This window comes from Salvelinus alpinus, chromosome 25 (assembly GCF_045679555.1).
Source record: "Salvelinus alpinus chromosome 25, SLU_Salpinus.1, whole genome shotgun sequence".
In the NCBI taxonomy this organism is placed as follows: domain Eukaryota; kingdom Metazoa; phylum Chordata; class Actinopteri; order Salmoniformes; family Salmonidae; genus Salvelinus; species Salvelinus alpinus.
Genome location: NC_092110.1, coordinates 25,662,828 through 25,687,010, shown reverse-complemented (window position 1 = coordinate 25,687,010; position 24,183 = coordinate 25,662,828). Strand labels below are relative to the sequence as shown.

Here is a 24,183-nt window from a genome sequence, read left to right as displayed (position 1 = left end):
GTAAACTAGAACAGTGTATCTGAATAGAGAAATCAGAGAGCCGTCTCTGTTCCCACTGTGACCCACCTTGTCATCTGAGGGGCAGCGGTAGAAGTACTGGAAGGTTCCGATTATGTTTTTGCTGAAGCGCGGGGCGAACACATCCTTGTCCTGGCCAAACTGGTGCCGTGACTGCCGCACAATGGAGTCCATGACGTACAGGCCTGGGACCTTGTACTCTGGCTTGCACTGGATTGCACAAAACAAGGTGAGCGTTTAGCATCTCTGTGGTGATGGGCAAATGAGTGGCAAACAATTTCAAAACATGATTTGCGTAGTACAGATTTGTATTCTACTTGACTCAGTTTGACTGGTGAAACCGAAATAAACTCACTTTCTGAACGAACTTCTCCACGCTCTGGACAACATGTTTGTAGTACTGAAAGAGAAGAAACACAAAAAAAGACATTGTGATACCCCACCAAAACTACAACCACAGCATCCCTGGAGACAAAGACCTGAAACTGGTCAAAGATGGCGGTTATAGCATTATCAACAGCAGTATGTGAAACCATGAGCAATTCCATCATGTCAAGTGACACAAACAAATTCACATAACACGGAAGTATCCACATTAGAGCTGCTTTACTCCATCATTTGAGTAATAAGGCATTTTGTGAACTACTGTGAAATATTTTGAGATAAATCTAATTCCAACACAAAAACAAAACAATTGACGGGGAATTAAATTCATTTCATGTTTTTCTTTCTAACAATGATATAAATAGACTTATGTTTGGATGTCTCAGCCTAGTTATTTCTCACTCCTTGAAAGGGAAAACACTGGAGACCCCAATAACTGATTCACACTATGCAAAAATCAAGTTATCTAATGACCACAGCTCGAAAAATAGTTGTTATACATTCACTGGCATTGACTCAATGCAATATGCACTGTTACAAAATGAATTCCTTTGCATTCAAGCCATGTTCTCAGCTGCCTTCCGCCAGATTACAGAGTAATCGATTCCTTTGATTAATTGTTGCTGTAGCGTTTAAGCTATATGCTGGTAACATGGGAAGGAGAGATGGGGACTACAAACACCTTTGGGATGACTCAAGTATGGAGAGAGCCTTAAACATAATGTAGCATGTGTAATTGAAGACTCCACAGAACGTAGGCTATTGGGCAGAATAATTTCACAGGAATTATCACACCACAAAAAGAGAGAAGAGAATAATAATGGAGAGAATGGAAACAGATTTTGGGCCATTAGCAAATAATAGAGATATTAACATCATTATTTGTTTGAACTAATTAGTATTTCTAATTCATAGTAATAGATTACTGCCAACTCATGATGCACTGCACCTGTCCCTTCACAGGAAATGGTGTGTTTACTGCAGTGCTGCTGGGATCAAAATATGTAGGAAAGCATTTACATTTTAGTCATTTAGCAGACGCCCTTATCCAGAGCAACTTACAGTAGTGAGTGCATACATTTTCATAAGTTTTACCCCCATACTGGTCTGCCGTGGGAATCAAACCTACAACCCTGGCGTTCCAAGCACCATGCTCTACCAACTGAGCTACATGGGACACCAGTGCTCAACTACTGTGCTTCTGGCCAATAGGAATCAATAATACAGTGTGCATCAGTGAACGCCCCCTGTGTAAATACATTGTGATGTCTGTCTTACACACAATGTCTTTACACACACAGTAGCATTTTTACCCATCGTATTACAGAATAAAAAAGTATATAGTGCAACATCAGTGAACTGTGTGGTGAAGCAAAAGGCATATTCTCATATTGGTGTGTAAATAAATAAAAATAGGCTAGACCTATGATCTAATCACGCCTCCCATCTACCATCTTTACACACACAGCACCATTTTTACCCATCTTATTACAAACTAAAAAAGTATATAGTGCAACATTTATTTCATAAGTGAAAGCTCCCAATAGCTTGTATGAGGGTAAAAACAAGTGATTCAAACATACAAGCGCATCAAGTCAAAGTGGACCACAGGGCTATATGGGATAACTGGGGCCATGAGACCAGCACTAGAACTGTCAGCAGGTGGCGGTAAAGTTGCCTTATTTCTCCAGATCACAGTAAGGAGTACAGACTACTCTATGGTACTATACTGTACAAGAATATAAACACCACATGTAAAGTTTTGGTCCCATGTCTCATGAGCAGAAATAAAATGTTCCACACACACAAAAAGCTTATTTCTCTAAATTTTTTGGCACAAATGTATTTACATCCCTGCAGTGGTATAAAGTACTTAAGTAAAAAATACTTTAAAAGTACTACTTAAGTAGCTTTTTGGGGTATCTGTACTCTACTTGACTATTTAATATTTTTGCCAACTTTTACTTTACTACATTCCTAAAGAAAATAATGTATTTTTTACACCATACATTTTCCCTGACACCCAAAAGTACTCATTACATTTTGACAGGAAAATGGTCCAATTCACACAATTATCAAGAGAACATCCCTTGTGATCCCTACTGTCTTTAATCTGGAGGACTCGCTAAACATAAATGCTTAGTTTGTAAATGATGTCTGAGTGTTGGAGTGTGCCCCTGGCTATCCATTAAAAAAATAAAAAAATAAATATATTGTGCCATCTGGTTTGCTTAATATAAGGAATCTTAAATGGTTTATACTTTTACTTTTGATACTTAAGTACATTTTAGCAATTCCGTTTACTTTTGATACTTAAGTATATTTAAAACCAAATACTTTTAGACTTTTTCCAAAACTGCATCCCTGTTAATGAGCATGTCTCCTTTGCCAAGATAATCCATCCACCTGACAGGTGTGGCATATCAAGAAGCTGATTAATTACATGATCATTACACAGGTGCAACTTGTGCTGGGGACAATAAAAGGCCACTTAAAAAAGGTGCAGCTTTGTTTGTTATATTCTTTTCAGTATAATTCACAGACTACAGTTTATCACCGTAAGACAAAATGACCTCAACAGCATGCCTATACTTTGAGAAACATGTATAACAGTGTGGGCACTTTGGATGCCCAAAGGAGCTATAACAAAGTGCCAAGTAATTATTACTTGGATACCTTGTCCTGCATGTTGTTCTTAGTTAGAGCTAGTAGGTTTATACCACACTGTGAGATCATCTCCAAGACTGTGACAGCAAATATACATCTCAGTAACCTGCACACATTCCACAACCAAGTTCACATCCATTCCCAGAGCTGCTAGACATCATATTACAATAGTTTGGCATAATATTTGGTTGGTTGGTTTCACTTGCAAACAGACATGGAGGCACACATATTTTAAAAAGACTTGGAACATCACAGAATAAAAATAGAAAACATTAAATGCATAAGAACAGAGAGTGGAATTCCCAACAGGGTAGCCATGTAGAATAGCTAGGCTACATTGAGGGAGGGTTTTGAATGGGACAGAATGCAAGTATTGCAAAATTGAGACAGACACTGCTCACAGCTGCTAAATAACAATTCAGCTATATGATTGAGGAATGTTGTTAAACTACAATCTCCATAGGCCATTAAAACTTTGAAATAACTGGAAACCAATGAAGCAGATAAGATGTAGGCTGGATGAGCTCATAGCTCCGTCTGAAACTGGTTCAGTGTCAGTGAGCCTGAGGGGCAGATGGCTACAATCAGCCCACCAACGCAACATACAGTGAGAACGTTATGAAAAGGAGTTTATACATAAACACATTCTGGGCGAATTTGGGATGTCTAGTTTAAGCTGTAATGATTGTATGGAATGTAAAAATCATATTTGTTTTGGTCAATCCTGACAATGTTTCTTGTACTTAGGTTTCTAAACTTGTACTTGGGTTTTCAAAACTTTGACACATGTAATACAATGCAAACACAGTATGGGTGGGATTTGCCAGGGACCTCACGATACAATATTATCACAATAATTAGGTGCCGATACCATATGAATTGCGATTGTCACAATTGTATATGTATTGCGATTTGATACTGTGATTTTATTGCGATTTGCTGTTCCAAAAATATTGCTCACCGTGTCTGCTGTAGAGGGACAAGCGAAAGCCATGAGAAAACACATTTTGATCCCTATTTAAAAAGATGGAGAACAAGCTATGCAAAGTTTTGGCGCAGGTACAGCCAACTAGAGCAACAGTAATATTGCGATAATGTCAAAATGAATTATCTTGTAAAAAATTATGTAACCCGATATGTAACCGTTTCGATGTATTCCCCCATCACTACACCACAGTAAGGCTGTGCTTATATGGGCAGACCAATTGTGATCTTTTGAGCAATCGGATCAGCTCTGAAAAAGATCTGACGTGATTGGTCAAAAAAACTATTAGTGAGGGGACTCCCGAGTGGTGCAGCGGTCTAAGGCACTGCAGTGCTTGAGGCATCAGATCCGGGTTCAATCCCAGGATGTGTCACAGCCGGCCGTGACCGGGAGACCCATGAGGTGGCGCACAATTGGCACAGAGACCCATGAGGCGGCGCACAATTGGCTTGGCGTCGTCCAGGTTAGGCCAGCTGGGATGTCCTTGTCCCATCCCGCTCTAACGACTCCTGTGGCGGGCCGGGTGCACGCACGTTGACACGGTCGCCAGTTGTACGGTGTTTCCTCCGACACATTGGTAAGCTTGGTTAAGCGACCAGTGTGTCAAGGAGCAGTGTGGCTTGGCAGAGTTGTGTTTCGGAGACGCATGGCTCTCGACCTTTGCCTCTCCCGAGTCCATACGGGAGTTGCAGCAATGGGACAAGACTGTCACTACCAATTGGATATCACGAAATTGTGGAGGAAAAAAGGGTATTCTTTTTTCAATTTTATTTTTACATAAATAAATATGACCAATTAATGGAAAAAATATCAAAATTGGGCTGCCTATGTAAATGCAGCCTAAGAGTTGTTTTTCACTCCCTAAGTTGCTTTCAGTCAAGTATTGTAGCACAAGCAGGACACAATGTAGACTAGTGTGGAGCAACAAACTCCCATATATTTAGCATAGGCTATCATTATCATGTTCTAGGAATAAATCACATTCTCAAAATGGCTGAACGCCAACTTCCAATTCACACAATTCAAATGTTTGCAAAACATCTTCCACTAAAATCAGTGCATGGTTTATGCAAAGGTTCAACTGCTGTGTGCATTAAGTTTGGAAAAGCAAGGCCTTATCTTTCGTTGGAAATCTGGACAAACTGGGTTACATTTAGTAATTGTAACCCCTTGAGAATAGCCCTACAGTAAGGTCAAAATATTGATATAAATGTTATGGTCATGGAATCTGATGCAACATGAGACTCTTTTTCACTCTCTGTAGGCCTGTGTATGATTCTGGCAGGAGTGACACCCCCAAGTTAAGACCCAGGCTAGGGGGAGAGAACTTGTGTCAAATGTCATGATGACATTTATTCAAGTTCATCAGACTTCAATCTTGGTACACATTCATTTTTGAAGACATGAGCAAGACTGGGTTGACTGATAAACATAAATGTCATTAACCAAATTAAACCCACTAATGGAGAGTATTACTGTGTTATTCACAACTGACCTATTATGCAGAGCAGAAATATAATACAATTATATCTGAACACGAAGTAACGTTTTTCAAAGAAAACAAAATAGAGCCTATGCTATACAGTGGGGAGAACAAGTATTTGATACACTGCCGATTTTGCAGGTTTTCCTACTTACAAAGCATGTAGAGGTCTGTCATTTTTATCATAGGTACACTTCAACTGTTAGAGACGGAATCTAAAACAAAAATCCAGAAAATCACATTGTATGATATTTAAGTAATTCATTTGCATTTTATTGCATGACATAAGTATTTGATACATCAGAAAAGCAGAACTTAATATTTGGTACAGAAACCTTTGTTTGCAATTACAGAGATCATATGTTTCCTGTAGTTCTTGACCAGGTTTGCACACACTGCAGCAGGGATTTTGGCCCACTCCTCCATACAGAACTTCTCTAGATCCTTCAGGTTTCGGGGCTGTCACTGGGCAATACGGACTTTCAGCTCCCTCCAAAGATTTTCTATTGGGTTCAGGTCTGGAGACTGGCTAGGCCACTCCAGGACCTTGAGATGCTTCTTACGGAGCCACTCCTTAGTTGCCCTGGCTGTGTGTTTCGGGTTGTTGTCATGCTGGAAGACCCAGCCACGACCCATCTTCAATGCTCTTACTGAGCGAAGGAGGTTGTTGGCCAAGATCTCGCGATACATGGCCCCATCCATCCTCCCCTCAATACGGTGCAGTCGTCCTGTCCCCTTTGCAGAAAAGCATCCCCAAAGAATGATGTTTCCACCTCCATGCTTCACGGTTGGGATGGTGTTCTTGGGGTTGTACTCATCCTTCTTCTTCCTCCAAACATGGCGAGTGGAGTTTAGACCAAAAAGCTCTATTTTTGTCTCATCAGACCACATGACCTTCTCCCATTCCTCCTCTGGATCATCCAGATGGTCATTGGAAAACTTCAGACGGGCCTGGACATGCGCTGGCTTGAGCAGGGGGACCTTGCGTGCGCTGCAGGATTTTAATCCATGACGGCGTAGTGTGTTACTAATGGTTTTCTTTGAGACTGTGGTCCCAGCTCTCTTCAGGTCATTGACCAGGTCCTGCCGTGTAGTTCTGGGCTGATCCCTCAACTTCCTCATGATCATCGATGCCCCACGAGGTAAGATCTTGCATGGAGCCCCAGACCGAGGGTGATTGACCGTCATCTTGAACTTCTTCCATTTTCTAATAATTGCGCCAACAGTTGTTGCCTTCTCACCAAGCTGCTTGCCTATTGTCCTGTAGCCCATCCCAGCCTTGTGCAGGTCTACAATTTTATCCCTGATGTCCTTACACAGCTCTCTGGTCTTGGCCATTGTGGAGAGGTTGGAGTCTGTTTGATTGAGTGTGTGGACAGGTGTCTTTTATACAGGTAACGAGTTCAAACAGGTGCAGTTAATACAGGTAATGAGTGGAGAACAGGAGGGCTTCTTAAAGAAAAACTAACAGGTCTGTGAGAGCCGGAATTCTTACTGGTTGGTAGGTGATCAAATACTTATGTCATGCAATAAAATGCAAATTAATTACTTAAAAATCATACAATGTGATTTTCTGGATTTTTGTTTTAGATTCCATCTCTCACAGTTGAAGTGTACCTATGATAAAAATTACAGACCTCTACATGCTTTGTAAGTAGGAAAACCTACAAAATTGACAGTGTATCAAATACTTGTTCTCCCCACTGTATGTCAACATTCAGACAATGCAGCTGGTCAAGCCAAAGGGACAAGGACACACAGGATGAGGTTTCGCGGAGGTCACATGGGGTCAACTGGGGTACGGACGTAACAACCAAAGTACCTTTGGCACCGATTACAGCTGTGAGTCTTTCTGGGTAAGTCTCTAAGAGCTTTCCACACCTGGATTGTGCAACATTTGCCCATTATTATTTTTGAAATTCTTCAAGCTTTGTCAAATTGGTTGTTGATCATTGCTTGACAACCATTTTCAGGTCTTGCCATAGATTTTCAAGCAGATTTAAGTCAAAACTGTAACTCGGGCCACTCAGGAACATTCACTGTCTTCTTGGTAAGCAGCTCCAGTGTAGATTTGGCCTTGTGTTTAAAGTTATTGTCTTGATGAAAGGTGAATCCATCTCCCAGTGTTTGGTGGAAAGCAGACTAAACCAGGTTTTCGTCTAGGATTTTGCCTGTGCTAAGCTCCATTACGTTTATTTTTTTGTAATCCTCAAAAACTTCCTAGTCCTTAACAATTACAAGCGTACCCATAAAATGGAGCCCCCACTATGCTTGAAAATATGGAGATTGGTACTCAGTAATTTGTTGTATTGGATTTGCCCTAAACATAACACTTTGTATTCAGGAGAAAAAGTGAATTGCTTTGCCAATTTTTTTGCAGTTTTACTTTCGTGCCTTGTCGCGAACAGGACACGTTTTTGAATATTTTCATTCTGTTCAGGCTTCCTTCTTTTCACTTGTCAATTAAGTTAGTATGGTGGAGCAACTACAATGTTGTTGATCCATCCTCGGTTGTCTCCTATCACAACCATTAAACTCTGTTTTAAAGTCACCATTTCACCATAGTGACATCCCTGAGGGGTTTCCTTCCTCTCCAGCAACTGAGTTAGGAAGGACACCTGTATCTTTGTAGTGACTGGGTGTATTGATACACCAAAGTGTAATTAATACCATGCTCAAAAGGGAGAATCAATGTCTGTTTTATTTTTTTTACCCATCTACCAATAGGTGCCCTTTCTTTGTGATGCATTGGAAAACCTCCCTGGTCTTTTTGGTTGAATCTGTGTTTGAAATTCACTGCTCCACTGAGGGACCTTACAGATAATTGAATGTGTGGGGTACAGTGTTAAACACTATTATTGCAAACAGAGTGAGTCCATGCAACTTATTATGTGACTTGTGAATTAAAGTTTTACTCCTGAACTTGTTTAGGCTTGCCATAACAAAGGGGATGAATTCTTATGACTCAAGCCATTTTTGTATTAACTTGTAAAAACATAATTCCACTTTGACATTATTTGATATTGTGTGTAGGCCAGTGACAACAAATCTCAATTGAACCATTTGAAATTCAGGCTGTAACAACAAAATGCGGAAAAAGTCGGGGTGTGAATACTTTCTGAAGGCACTGTAGCTAGCCATCACTAGTACTCACTGGTTGAAGTAACTTTTGAGTGTAATGGTGTTGACTATGACATGAATTTTATATTCATCACAATATCTGGACGGGAACCATATAATTCAACAACAAGAAGTTCAACTATGTGTGTCGTTATTGCTTGAATTCTGGCCAAGTTGAACTGGTTCCAATGGAGATTGGCTAGACCCCAATACCGGGATCATCCCCTATAGGTGACTAACTGATTGAATATATAGTCCTTGGCATTTTACTGTACAACATACAAATAGCATAGAGAGAGTGCAGAACTCTCATCTCCAGTGGGATATGGGAAGGGGGGTGCAGAAGGACTCGGGGGGTAGGTATGAAGAGCACAGTTGGAGTATATTAGAGGTATGGGGAGTAGGGTCGAAGAGCAGTCAGGGAGTATATTAGAGGTATGGGGAGTAGGGTCATGTGGTAGGGCTGAAGAGCAATCAGGGAGTATATTAGAGGTATGGGGAGTAGGGTCATGGGGTAGGGCTGAAGAGCAGTCAGGGAGTATATTAGAGGTATGGGGAGTAGGGTCATGTGGTAGGGCTGAAGAGCAATCAGGGAGTATATTAGAGGTATGGGGAGTAGGGTCATGGGGTAGGGCTGAAGACCAGTCAGGGAGTATATTAGAGGTATGGGGAGAGTAGGGTCATGGGGTAGGGCTGAAGAGCACAGTCAGGGAGTATATTAGAGGTATGGGGAGTAGGGTCATGTGGTAGGGCTGAAGAGCAGTCAGGGAGTATATTAGAGGTATGGGGAGAGTAGGGTCATGGGGTAGGGCTAAAGAGCACAGTCAGGGAGTATATTAGAGGTATGGGGAGAGTAGGGTCATGGGGTAGGGCTGAAGAGCACAGTCAGGGAGTATATTAGAGGTATGGGGAGAGTAGGGTCATGGGGTAGTGTCTAAAGAGCACAGTCAGGGAGTATATTAGAGGTATGGGGTGAGTAGGGTCATGGGGTAGGGCTGAAGAGCACAGTCAGGGAGTATATTAGAGGTATGGGGAGAGTAGGGTCATGGGGTAGGGTCTAAAGAGCAGTCAGGGAGTATATTAGAGGTATGGGGAGAGTAGGGTCATGGGGTAGGCTCTAAAGAGCACAGTCAGGGAGTATATTAGAGGTATGGGGAGAGTAGGGTCATGGGGTAGGGTCTAAAGAGCACAGTCAGGGAGTATATTAGAGGTATGGGGAGAGTAGGGTCATGGGGTAAGGTCTAAAGAGCACAGTCAGGAAGTATATTAGAGGTATGGGGAGAGTAGGGTCATGGGGTAGGGCTGAAGAGCACAGTCAGGGAGTATATTAGAGGTATGGGGAGAGTAGGGTCATGGGGTAGGGTCTAAAGAGCACAGTCAGGGAGTATATTAGAGGTATGGGGAGAGTAGGGTCATGGGGTAGGGTCTAAAGAGCACAGTCAGGGAGTATATTAGAGGTATGGGGAGAGTAGGGTCATGGGGTAGGGTCTAAAGAGCACAGTCAGGGAGTATATTAGAGGTATGGGGAGAGTAGGGTCATGGGGTAGGGTCTAAAGAGCACAGTCAGGGAGTATATAGCTCTTCCGGCGCCGACAGAGATGGCCGCCTTGCTTCGCGTTCCTAGGAAAATATGCAGTATCTTGTTTTTTTACGTGTTATTTCTTACATTGGTACCCCAGGTAATCTTAGGTTTTATTACATACAGTCGGGAGGAACTACTGAACATAAGTGCAAAGTCAACTCACTATCATTACGAACAGGAATATGACTCTCCCGAAGCGGATCCTGTGTTTTGCCTTCCACCCAGTACAATGGATCTGATCCCAGCCGGCGACCCTAAACAACGACGCCGTAAAAGGGGCAAACGAAGCGGTCTTCTGGTCAGGCTTTGGAGACGGGCACATCGCGCTCCACTCCCTAGCATACTACTCGCCAATGTCCAGTCACTTGACAACAAGGTTGATGAAATCCGAGCAAGGGTAGCATTCCAAAGAGACATCAGAGACTGTAACGTTCTTTGCTTCACGGAAACATGGCTCACTCGAGAGACGCTAACGGAGTCGGTGCAGCCAGCTGGTTTCTTCGCGCATCGCGCCGACAGAAACAAACATCTTTCTGGTAAGAAGAGGGGCGGGGGGGTATGCCTTATGATCAACGAGACGTGGTGTGATCATAACAACATACAGGAACTCAAGTCATTCTGTTCACCTGACTTAGAATTCCTCACAATCAAATGTCGACCGCATTATCTACCAAGGGAATTCTCTTCGATTATAATCACAGCCGTATATATTCCCCCCGAAGCAGACACATCGATGGCCCTGAACGAACTTTATCTGACTCTATGTAAACTGGAAACCACACACCCTGAGGCTGCATTCATCGTAGCTGAGGATTTTAACAAGGCTAATCTGAAAACAAAACTCCCTAAATTCTATCAGCATATCGATTGTGCTACCAGGGCTGGTAAAACCCTGGATCATTGTTATTCTAACTTCCGCGACGCATATAAGGCCCTCCCCCGCCCTCCTTTCGGAAAAGCTGACCATGACTCCATTTTGTTGCTTCCAGCCTACAAACAGAAACTAAAACAAGAAGCTCCAGCGCTCAGGTCTGTTCAACGCTGGTCCGACCAATCTGATTCTACGCTTCAAGACTGCTTCGATCACGTGGATTGGGATATGTTCCGCACTGCGTGAAACAACAACATTGACGAATACGCTGATTCGGTGAGCGAGTTCATTAGAAAGTGCATCGGCGACATACTACCCACAGCAACGATTAAAACATTCCCAAACCAGAAACCGTGGATTGATGGCAGCATTCGCGCGAAACTGAAAGCGCGAACCACTGCTTTTAACCAGGGCACGGTGACCGGAAACATGACCGAATACAAACAGTGTAGCTATTCTCTCCGCAAGGCAATCAAACAAGCTACGTCCCAGTATAGAGACAAAGTAGAGTCGCAATTCAACAGCTCAGACACAAGAGGTATGTGGCAGGGTCTACAGCCAATCACGGCTTACAAAAAGAAAACCAGCCCCGTCGCGGACCAGGATGTCTTGCTCCCAGACAGACTAAATAACTTTTTTGCTCGCTTTGAGGACAATACAGTGCCACTGACACGGCCCGCTACCAAAACCTGCGGGCTCTCCTTCACTGCAGCCGAGGTGAGTAAAACATGTAAACGTGTTAACCCTCGCAAGGCTGCAGGCCCAGACAACATTCCCAGCCGCGTCCTCAGAGCATGCGCAGACCAGCTGACTGGTGTGTTTACGGACATATTCAATCAATCCTTATCCCAGTCTGCTGTTCCCACATGCTTCAAGAAGGCCACCACTGTTCCTGTTCCTAGGAAAGCTAAGGTAACTGAGCTAAACGACTACCGCCCCGTAGCACTCACTTCCGCCACTATGAAGTGCTTTGAGAGACTAGTCAAGGACCATATCACCTCCACCCTACCTGACACCCTAGACCCACTCCAATTTGCTTACCGACCCAATAGGTCCACAGACGACGCAATCGCAACCACACTGCCCTAACCCATCTGGACAAGAGGAATACCTATGTGAGAATGCTGTTCATCGACTACAGCTCAGCATTTAACACCATAGTACCATCCAAACTCGTCATCAAGCTCGAGACTCTGGGTCTCGACCCCGCCCTGTGCAACTGGGTACTGGACTTCCTGACGGGCCGCCCCCAGGTGGTGAGGGTAGGTAACAACATCTCCACCCCGCTGATCCTCAACACTGGGGCCCCACAAGGGTGCGTTCTGAGCCCTCTCCTGTACTCCCTGTTCACCCACGACTGCGTGGCCATGCACGCCTCCAACTCAATCATCAAGTTTGCGGACGACACTACAGTGGTAGGCTTGATTACCAACAACGACGAGACGGCCTACAGGGAGGAGGTGAGGGCCCTCGGAGTGTGGTGTCAGGAAAATAACCTCACACTCAACGTCAACAAAACAAAGGAGATGATTGTGGACTTCAGGAAACAGCAGAGGGAGCACCCCCCTATCAACATCGACGGGACAGTAGTGGAGAGGGTAGTAAGTTAAGTTCCTCGGTGTACACATCACGGACAAACTGAATTGGTCCACCCACACAGACAGCGTTGTGAAGAAGGCGCAGTAGCGCCTCTTCAACCTCAGGAGGCGGAAGAAATTCGGCTTGTCACCAAAAGCACTCACAAACTTCTACAGATGCACAATCGAGAGCATCCTGTCGGGCTGTATCACCGCCTGGTACGGCAACTGCTCCGCCCACAACCGTAAGCCTTTCCAGAGGGTAGTGAGGTCTGCACAACGCATCACCGGGGGCAAACTACCTGCCCTCCAGGACACCTACACCACCCGATGTCACAGGAAGGCCATAAAGATCATCAAGGACAACAACCACCCGAGCCACTGCCTGTTCACCCCGCTATCATCCAGAAGGCGAGGTCAGTACAGGTGCATCAAAGCAGGGACCGAGAGACTGAAAAACAGCTTCTATCTCAAGGCCATCAGACTGTTAAACAGCCACCACTAACATTTAGTGGCAGCTGCCAACATACTGACTCAACTCCAGCCACTTTAATAATGGGAATTGATGGAAATTTATGTAAAAATGTATCACTAGCCACTTTAAACAATGCCACTTAATATAATGTTTACATACCCTACACTACTCATCTCATATGTATATGTATATACTGTACTCTATATCATCTACTGCATCATGCCATCTTTATGTAATACATGTATCACTAGCCACTTTAAACTATGCCACTTTATGTTTATATACCCTACATTACTCATCTCATATGTATATACTGTACTCTATACCATTTACTGCATCTTGCCTATGCCGTTCTGTACCATCACTCATTCATATATCTTTATGTACATATTCTTTATCCCTTTACACACTTGTGTGTATAAGGTAGTAGTTATGGAATTGTTAGGTTAGATTACTCGTTGGTTATTACTGCATTGTCAGAACTAGAAGCACAAGCATTTCGCTACACTCGCATTAACATCTGCTAACCATGTGTATGTGACAAATAAAATTTGATTTGATATATTAGAGGTATGGGGAGTAGGGTCATGTGGTAGGTCTGAAGAGCAGTCAGGGAGTATATTAGAGGTATGGGGAGTAGTGTCATGTGGTAGGGCTGAAGAGCAATCAGGGAGAATTAAAAGAGGTATGGGGAGTAGGGTCATGGGGTAGGGCTGAAGAGCAGTCAGGGAGTATATTAGTGGTATGGGGAGTAGGGTCATGTGGTAGGTCTGAAGAGCAGCCAGGGAGTATATTAAAGGTATGGGGAGTAGGGTCATGGGGTAGGGCTGAAGACCAGTCAGGGAGTATATTAGAGGTATGGGGAGTAGGGTCATGGGGTAAGTCTGAAGAGCAGTCAGGGAGTATATTAGAGGTATGGGGAGTAGGGTCATGGGGTAGGGCTGAAGAGCAGTCAGGCAGTATATTAGAGGTATGGGGAGTAGGGTCATGTGGTAGGGCTGAAGAGCACAGTCAGGGAGTACATTAGAGGTATGGGGAGTAGGGTCATGGGGTAGGGCTGAAGAGCAGTCAGGGAGTATATTAGAGGTATGGGGAGTAGGGTCGAAGAGCAGTCAGGGAGTATATTAGAGGTATGGGGAGTAGGGTCATGGGGTAGGGCTGAAGAGCACAGTCAGGGAGTATATTAGAGGTATGGGGAGTAGGGTCATGGGGTAGGGCTGAAGAGCAGTAAGGGAGTATATTTGAGGTATGGGGAGTAGGGTCATGGGGTAGGGCTGAAGAGCACAGTCAGATAGTATATTAGAGGTATGGGGTGTAGGGTCATGGGGTAAGTCTGAAGAGCAGTCAGGGAGTATATTAGAGGTATGGGGAGTAGGGTCATGTGGTAGGGCTGAAGAGCAGTCAGGGAGTATATTAGAGGTATGGGGAGTAGGGTCATGGGGTAGGGCTGAAGAGCACAGTCAGATAGTATATTAGAGGTATGGGGATTAGGGTCATGGGGTAGGGCTGAAGAGCAGTCAGGGAGTATATTAGAGGTATGGGGAGAGTAGGGTCATGGGGTAGGTTCTAAAGAGCACAGTCAGGGAGTATATTAGAGGTATGGGGAGAGTAGGGTCATGGGGTAGGGTCTAAAGAGCACAGTCAGGGAGTATATTAGAGGTATGGGGAGAGTAGGGTCATGGGGTAGGGTCTAAAGAGCACAGTCAGGGAGTATATTAGAGGTATGGGGAGAGTAGGGTCATGGGGTAGGGTCTAAAGAGCACAGTCAGGGAGTATATAGCTCTTCCGGCGCCGACAGAGATGGCCGCCTTGCTTCGCGTTCCTAGGAAAATATGCAGTATCTTGTTTTTTTACGTGTTATTTCTTACATTGGTACCCCAGGTAATCTTAGGTTTTATTACATACAGTCGGGAGGAACTACTGAACATAAGTGCAAAGTCAACTCACTATCATTACGAACAGGAATATGACTCTCCCGAAGCGGATCCTGTGTTTTGCCTTCCACCCAGTACAATGGATCTGATCCCAGCCGGCGACCCTAAACAACGACGCCGTAAAAGGGGCAAACGAAGCGGTCTTCTGGTCAGGCTTTGGAGACGGGCACATCGCGCTCCACTCCCTAGCATACTACTCGCCAATGTCCAGTCACTTGACAACAAGGTTGATGAAATCCGAGCAAGGGTAGCATTCCAAAGAGACATCAGAGACTGTAACGTTCTTTGCTTCACGGAAACATGGCTCACTCGAGAGACGCTAACGGAGTCGGTGCAGCCAGCTGGTTTCTTCGCGCATCGCGCCGACAGAAACAAACATCTTTCTGGTAAGAAGAGGGGCGGGGGGGTATGCCTTATGATCAACGAGACGTGGTGTGATCATAACAACATACAGGAACTCAAGTCATTCTGTTCACCTGACTTAGAATTCCTCACAATCAAATGTCGACCGCATTATCTACCAAGGGAATTCTCTTCGATTATAATCACAGCCGTATATATTCCCCCCGAAGCAGACACATCGATGGCCCTGAACGAACTTTATCTGACTCTATGTAAACTGGAAACCACACACCCTGAGGCTGCATTCATCGTAGCTGAGGATTTTAACAAGGCTAATCTGAAAACAAAACTCCCTAAATTCTATCAGCATATCGATTGTGCTACCAGGGCTGGTAAAACCCTGGATCATTGTTATTCTAACTTCCGCGACGCATATAAGGCCCTCCCCCGCCCTCCTTTCGGAAAAGCTGACCATGACTCCATTTTGTTGCTTCCAGCCTACAAACAGAAACTAAAACAAGAAGCTCCAGCGCTCAGGTCTGTTCAACGCTGGTCCGACCAATCTGATTCTACGCTTCAAGACTGCTTCGATCACGTGGATTGGGATATGTTCCGCACTGCGTGAAACAACAACATTGACGAATACGCTGATTCGGTGAGCGAGTTCATTAGAAAGTGCATCGGCGACATACTACCCACAGCAACGATTAAAACATTCCCAAACCAGAAACCGTGGATTGATGGCAGCATTCGCGCGAAACTGAAAGCGCGAACCACTGCTTTTAACCAGGGCACGGTGACCGGAAACATGACCGAATACAAACAGTGTAGCTATTCTCTCCGCAAGGCAATCAAACAAGCTACGTCCCAGTATAGAGACAAAGTAGAGTCGCAATTCAACAGCTCAGACACAAGAGGTATGTGGCAGGGTCTACAGCCAATCACGGCTTACAAAAAGAAAACCAGCCCCGTCGCGGACCAGGATGTCTTGCTCCCAGACAGACTAAATAACTTTTTTGCTCGCTTTGAGGACAATACAGTGCCACTGACACGGCCCGCTACCAAAACCTGCGGGCTCTCCTTCACTGCAGCCGAGGTGAGTAAAACATGTAAACGTGTTAACCCTCGCAAGGCTGCAGGCCCAGACAACATTCCCAGCCGCGTCCTCAGAGCATGCGCAGACCAGCTGACTGGTGTGTTTACGGACATATTCAATCAATCCTTATCCCAGTCTGCTGTTCCCACATGCTTCAAGAAGGCCACCACTGTTCCTGTTCCTAGGAAAGCTAAGGTAACTGAGCTAAACGACTACCGCCCCGTAGCACTCACTTCCGCCACTATGAAGTGCTTTGAGAGACTAGTCAAGGACCATATCACCTCCACCCTACCTGACACCCTAGACCCACTCCAATTTGCTTACCGACCCAATAGGTCCACAGACGACGCAATCGCAACCACACTGCCCTAACCCATCTGGACAAGAGGAATACCTATGTGAGAATGCTGTTCATCGACTACAGCTCAGCATTTAACACCATAGTACCATCCAAACTCGTCATCAAGCTCGAGACTCTGGGTCTCGACCCCGCCCTGTGCAACTGGGTACTGGACTTCCTGACGGGCCGCCCCCAGGTGGTGAGGGTAGGTAACAACATCTCCACCCCGCTGATCCTCAACACTGGGGCCCCACAAGGGTGCGTTCTGAGCCCTCTCCTGTACTCCCTGTTCACCCACGACTGCGTGGCCATGCACGCCTCCAACTCAATCATCAAGTTTGCGGACGACACTACAGTGGTAGGCTTGATTACCAACAACGACGAGACGGCCTACAGGGAGGAGGTGAGGGCCCTCGGAGTGTGGTGTCAGGAAAATAACCTCACACTCAACGTCAACAAAACAAAGGAGATGATTGTGGACTTCAGGAAACAGCAGAGGGAGCACCCCCCTATCAACATCGACGGGACAGTAGTGGAGAGGGTAGTAAGTTAAGTTCCTCGGTGTACACATCACGGACAAACTGAATTGGTCCACCCACACAGACAGCGTTGTGAAGAAGGCGCAGTAGCGCCTCTTCAACCTCAGGAGGCGGAAGAAATTCGGCTTGTCACCAAAAGCACTCACAAACTTCTACAGATGCACAATCGAGAGCATCCTGTCGGGCTGTATCACCGCCTGGTACGGCAACTGCTCCGCCCACAACCGTAAGCCTTTCCAGAGGGTAGTGAGGTCTGCACAACGCATCACCGGGGGCAAACTACCTGCCCTCCAGGACACCTACACCACCCGATGTCACAGGAAGGCCATAAAGATCATCAAGGACAACAACCACCCGAGCCACTGCCTGTTCACCCCGCTATCATCCAGAAGGCGAGGTGAGCACAGGTGCATCAAAGCAGGGACCGAGAGACTGAAAAACAGCTTCTATCTCAAGGCCATCAGACTGTTAAACAGCCACCACTAACATTTAGTGGCAGCTGCCAACATACTGACTCAACTCCAGCCACTTTAATAATGGGAATTGATGGAAATTTATGTAAAAATGTATCACTAGCCACTTTAAACAATGCCACTTAATATAATGTTTACATACCCTACACTACTCATCTCATATGTATATGTATATACTGTACTCTATATCATCTACTGCATCATGCCATCTTTATGTAATACATGTATCACTAGCCACTTTAAACTATGCCACTTTATGTTTATATACCCTACATTACTCATCTCATATGTATATACTGTACTCTATACCATTTACTGCATCTTGCCTATGCCGTTCTGTACCATCACTCATTCATATATCTTTATGTACATATTCTTTATCCCTTTACACACTTGTGTGTATAAGGTAGTAGTTATGGAATTGTTAGGTTAGATAACTTGTTGGTTATTACTGCATTGTCAGAACTAGAAGCACAAGCATTTCGCTACACTCGCATTAACATCTGCTAACCATGTGTATGTGACAAATAAAATTTGATTTGATATATTAGAGGTATGGGGAGTAGGGTCATGTGGTAGGTCTGAAGAGCAGTCAGGGAGTATATTAGAGGTATGGGGAGTAGTGTCATGTGGTAGGGCTGAAGAGCAATCAGGGAGAATTAAAAGAGGTATGGGGAGTAGGGTCATGGGGTAGGGCTGAAGAGCAGTCAGGGAGTATATTAGTGGTATGGGGAGTAGGGTCATGTGGTAGGTCTGAAGAGCAGCCAGGGAGTATATTAAAGGTATGGGGAGTAGGGTCATGGGGTAGGGCTGAAGACCAGTCAGGGAGTATATTAGAGGTATGGGGAGTAGGGTCATGGGGTAAGTCTGAAGAGCAGTCAGGGAGTATATTAGAGGTATGGGGAGTAGGGTCATGGGGTAGGGCTGAAGAGCAGTCAGGCAGTATATTAGAGGTATGGGGAGTAGGGTCATGTGGTAGGGCTGAAGAGCACAGTCAGGGAGTACATTAGAGGTATGGGGAGTAGGGTCATGGGGTAGGGCTGAAGAGCAGTCAGGGAGTATATTAGAGGTATGGGGAGTAGGGTCGAAGAGCAGTCAGGGAGTATATTAGAGGTATGGGGAGTAGGGTCATGGGGTAGGGCTGAAGAGCACAGTCAGGGAGTATATTAGAGGTATGGGGAGTAGGGTCATGGGGTAGGGCTGAAGAGCAGTAAGGGAGTATATTTGAGGTATGGGGAGTAGGGTCATGGGGTAGGGCTGAAGAGCACAGTCAGATAGTATATTAGAGGTATGGGGTGTAGGGTCATGGGGTAAGTCTGAAGAGCAGTCAGGGAGTATATTAGAGGTATGGGGAGTAGGGTCATGTGGTAGGGCTGAAGAGCAGTCAGGGAGTATATTAGAGGTATGGGGAGTAGGGTCATGGGGTAGGGCTGAAGAGCACAGTCAGATAGTATATTAGAGGTATGGGGATTAGGGTCATGGGGTAGGGCTGAAGAGCAGTAAGGGAGTATATTAGAGGTATGGGGAGTAGGGTCATGGGGTAGGGCTGAAGAGCAGTAAGGGAGTATATTAGAGGTATGGGGAGTAGGGTCATGGGGTAGGGCTGAAGAGCACAGTCAGATAGTATAATAGAGGTATGGGGAGTAGGGTCATGGGGTAAGTCTGAAGAGCAGTCAGGGAGTATATTAGAGGTATGGGGAGTAGGGTCATGGGGTAGGGCTGAAGATAAGTCAGGGAGTATATTAGAGGAATGGGGAGTAGGGTCATGGGTTAGGGTCGAAGAGCAGTCAGGGAGTATATTAGAGGTATGGGGAGTAGGGTCATGGGGTAAGGCTGAAGAGCACAGTCAGGGAGTATATTAGAGGTACGGGGAGTCGGGTGGAAGAGCAGTCAGGGAGTATATTAGAGGTATGGGGAGTAGGGCCATGGGGTAGGGCTGGAGAGCAGTCAGGGAGTATATTAGAGGTATGGGGAGTAGGGCCATGGGGTAGGGCTGAAGAGCACAGTCAGGGAGTATATTAGAGGTCTGGGGAGTAGGGTCATTGGGTAAGTCTGAAAAGCAGTCAGGGAGTATATTAGAGGTATGGGGAGTAGGGTCGAAGAGCAGTCAGGGAGTATATAATAGGTATGGGGAGTAGGGTAATGGGGTAAGTCTGAAGAGCAGTCAGGGAGTACATTAGAGGTATGGGGAGTCGGGTTGAAGAGCAGTCAGGGAGTATATTAGAGGTATGGGGAGTAGGGTCATGGGGTAGGGCTGAAGAGCACAATCAGGGAGTATATTAGAGGTATGGGGAGTAGGGTCATGGGGTAGGGCTGAAGAGCACAGTCAGGGAGTATATTAGAGGAATGGGGAGTAGGGTCATGGGGTAGGGCTGAAGAGCAGTAAGGGAGTATATTAGAGGTATGGGGAGTAGGGTCATGGGGTAGGGCTGAAGAGCACAGTCAGATAGTATATTAGAGGTATGGGGAGTAGGGTCATGGGGTAGGGCTGAAGAGCACAATCAGGGAGTAAATTAGAGGTATGGGGAGTAGGGTCATGGGGTAGGGCTGAAGAGCACAATCAGGGAGTAAATTAGAGGTATGGGGAGTAGGGTCATGGGGTAGGGCTGAAGAGCACAATCAGGGAGTAAATTAGAGGTATGGGGAGTAGGGTCATGGGGTAGGGCTGAAGAGCAGCCAGGCAGTATATTAAAGGTATAGGGAGTAGGGTCATGTGGTAGGGCTGAAGAGCAGTCAGGGAGTATATTAGAGGAATGGGGAGTAGGGTCATGGGGTAGGGTCGAAGAGCACTCAGGGAGTATATTAGAGGTATGGGGAGTAGGGTCATGGGGTAAGGCTGAAGAGCAGTCAGGCAGTATATTAAAGGTATGGGGAGTAGGGTCATGTGGTAGGGCTGAAGAGCAGTCAGGGAGTATATTAGCGGTATGGGGATTAGGGTCATGGGGTAGGGCTGAAGAGCAGTCAGGGAGTATATTAGAGGTATGGGGAGTAGGGTCGAAGAGCAGTCAGGGAGTATATTAGAGGTATGGGGAGTAGGGTCATGGGGTAGGGCTGAAGAGCACAATCAGGGAGTATATTAAAGGTATGGGGAGTAGGGTCATGTGGTAGGGCTGAAGAGCAGTCAGGCAGTATATTAGAGGTATGGGGAGTAGGGTCATGGGGTAGGGCTGAAGAGCACAGTCAGGGAGTATATTAGAGGAATGGGGAGTAGGGTCATGGGGTAGGGCTGAAGAGCAGTAAGGGAGTATATTAGAGGTATGGGGAGTAGGGTCATGGGGTAGGGCTGAAGAGCACAGTCAGATAGTATATTAGAGGTATGGGGAGTAGGGTCATGGGGTAGGGGTAGGGCTGAAGAGCAGTCAGGGAGTAAATTAGAGGTATGGGGAGTAGGGTCATGGGGTAGGGCTGAAGAGCACAGTCAGGGAGTATATTAGAGGTATGGGGAGTAGGGCCATGGGGTAGGGCTGAAGAGCACAGTCAGGGAGTATATTAGAGGTACGGGGAGTAGGGTCATGGGGTAGGGCTGAAGAGCACAGTCAGGGAGTATATTAGAGGTCTGGGGAGTAGGGTCATGTGGTAGGGCTGAAGATCAGTCAGGGAGTATATTAGAGGAATGGGGAGTAGGGTCATGGGGTAGGGTCGAAGAGCAGTCAGGGAGTATATTAGAGGTCTGGGGAGTAGGGTCATGTGGTAGGGCTGAAGAGCAGTCAGGGAGTATATTAGAGATATGGGGAGCAGGGTCATGGGGTAGGGCTGAAGAGCAGTCAGGAAGTATATTAGAGGTATGGGGAGTAGGGTCATGGGGTAGGGCTGAAGAGCAGTCAGGGAGTATATATTAGAGGTATGGGGAGTAGGGTCGAAGAGCAGTCAGGGAGTATATAATAGGTATGGGGAGTAGGGTCATGGGGTAAGTCTGAAGAGCAGTCAGGGAGTACATTAGAGGTATGGGGAGTCGGGTGGAAGAGCAGTCAGGGAGTATATTAGAGGTATGGGGAGTAGGGTCATGTGGTAGGGCTGAAGAGCAGTCAGGGAGTATATTAGCGGTATGGGGATTAGGGTCATGGGGTAGGGCTGAAGAGCACAATCAAGGAGTATATTAAAGATATGGGGAGTAGGGTCATGTGGTAGGGCTGAAGAGCAGTCAGGCAGTATATTAGAGGTATGTGGAGTAGGGTCATGGGGTAGGGCTGAAGAGCACAGTCAGAGGGTATATTAGAGGTATGGGGAGTAGGGTCATGGGGTAGGACTGAAGAGCAGTCAGGGAGTATATTAGAGGTATGGGGAGTAGGGTCATGGGGTAGGGCTGAAGAGCAGTCAGGGAGTATATATTAGAGGTATGGGGAGTAGGGTCGAAGAGCAGTCAGGGAGTATATAATAGGTATGGGGAATAGGGTCATGGGGTAAGTCTGAAGAGGAGTCAGGGAGTACATTAGAGGTATGTGGAGTAGGGTCATGTGGTAGGGCTGAAGAGCAGTCAGGGAGTATATTAGAGATATGGGGAGCAGGGTCATGGGGTAGGGCTGAAGAGCAGTCAGGAAGTATATTAGAGGTATGGGGAGTAGGGTCATGGGGTAGGGCTGAAGAGCAGTCAGGGAGTATATATTAGAGGTATGGGGAGTAGGGTCGAAGAGCAGTCAGGGAGTATATAATAGGTATGGGGAGTAGGGTCATGGGGTAAGTCTGAAGAGCAGTCAGGGAGTACATTAGAGGTATGGGGAGTCGGGTGGAAGAGCAGTCAGGGAGTATATTAGAGGTATGGGGAGTAGGGTCATGTGGTAGGGCTGAAGAGCAGTCAGGGAGTATATTAGCAGTATGGGGATTAGGGTCATGGGGTAGGGCTGAAGAGCACAATCAAGGAGTATATTAAAGATATGGGGAGTAGGGTCATGTGGTAGGGCTGAAGAGCAGTCAGGCAGTATATTAGAGGTATGTGGAGTAGGGTCATGGGGTAGGGCTGAAGAGCAGTCAGGGAGTATATTAGAGGTATGGGGAGTAGGGTCATGGGGTAGGGCTGAAGAGCACAGTCAGGGAGTATATTAGAGGTCTGGGGAGTAGGGGCATTGGGTAAGTCTGAAAAGCAGTCAGGGAGTATATTAGAGGGAGTATATTAGAGGTACGGGGAGTAGGGCCGAAGAGCAGTCATGCAGTATATTAGAGGTATGGGGAGCAGGGTCATGTGGTAGGGCTGAAGAGCAGGCAGGGAGTATATTAGAGGTATGGGGAGCAGGGTCATGGGGTAGGGCTGAAGAGCAGTCAGGGAGTATATTACAGGTATGGGGAGTAGGGTCATGGGGTAGGGCTGAAGAGCAGTCAGGGAGTATATTAGAGGTATGGGGAGTAGGGTCGAAGAGCAGTCAGGGAGTATATAATAGGTATGGGGAGTAGGGTCATGAGGTAAGTCTGAAGAGCAGTCAGGGAGTACATTAGAGGTATGGGGAGTCGGGTGGAAGAGCAGTCAGGGAGAATATTAGAGGTATGGGGAGTAGGGTCATGTGGTAGGGCTGAAGAGCAGTCAGGGAGTATATTAGCGGTATGGGGATTAGGGTCATGGGGTAGGGCTAAAGAGCACAGTCAGATAGTATATTAAAAGTATGGGGATTAGGGTCATGGGGTAGGGCTGAAGAGCAGTAAGGGAGTATATTAGAGGTATGGGGAGTAGGGTCATGGGGTAGGGCTGAAGAGCACAGTCAGGGAGTATATTAGAGGAATGGGGAGTAGGGTCATGGGGTAGGGCTGAAGAGCAGTAAGGGAGTATATTAGAGGTATGGGGAGTAGGGTCATGGGGTAGGGCTGAAGAGCACAGTCAGATAGTATATTAGAGGTATGGGGAGTAGGGTCATGGGGTAGGGCTGAAGAGCACAATCAGGGAGTAAATTAGAGGTATGGGGAGTAGGGTCATGGGGTAGGGCTGAAGAGCACAATCAGGGAGTAAATTAGAGGTATGGGGAGTAGGGTCATGGGGTAGGGCTGAAGAGCACAATCAGGGAGTAAATTAGAGGTATGGGGAGTAGGGTCATGGGGTAGGGCTGAAGAGCACAATCAGGGAGTAAATTAGAGGTATGGGGAGTAGGGTCATGGGGTAGGGCTGAAGAGCACAATCAGGGAGTAAATTAGAGGTATGGGGAGTAGGGTCATGGGGTAGGGCTGAAGAGCACAATCAGGGAGTAAATTAGAGGTATGGGGAGTAGGGTCATGGGGTAGGGCTGAAGAGCAGCCAGGCAGTATATTAAAGGTATAGGGAGTAGGGTCATGTGGTAGGGCTGAAGAGCAGTCAGGGAGTATATTAGAGGAATGGGG

At 46.1% G+C, this 24,183-nt stretch overlaps 1 protein-coding gene across 3 annotated transcripts in view; it reads right to left on the bottom strand.

Moving 5' to 3' along the window:
- The window catches only part of LOC139553731 (SR-related and CTD-associated factor 8-like), an 86,176-nt gene that overhangs the window by 18,489 nt on the left and 43,504 nt on the right, over positions 1-24,183 (bottom strand). For all 3 annotated transcript variants that reach the window (XM_071366339.1, XM_071366341.1, XM_071366340.1), the window contains 2 exons: positions 374-418; positions 67-228 (listed from right to left, as the gene is read on the bottom strand). In XM_071366339.1, the coding sequence (XP_071222440.1) occupies positions 67-228; positions 374-418 (207 nt within the window). The remainder of the gene's footprint in view (positions 1-66; positions 229-373; positions 419-24,183) is intronic.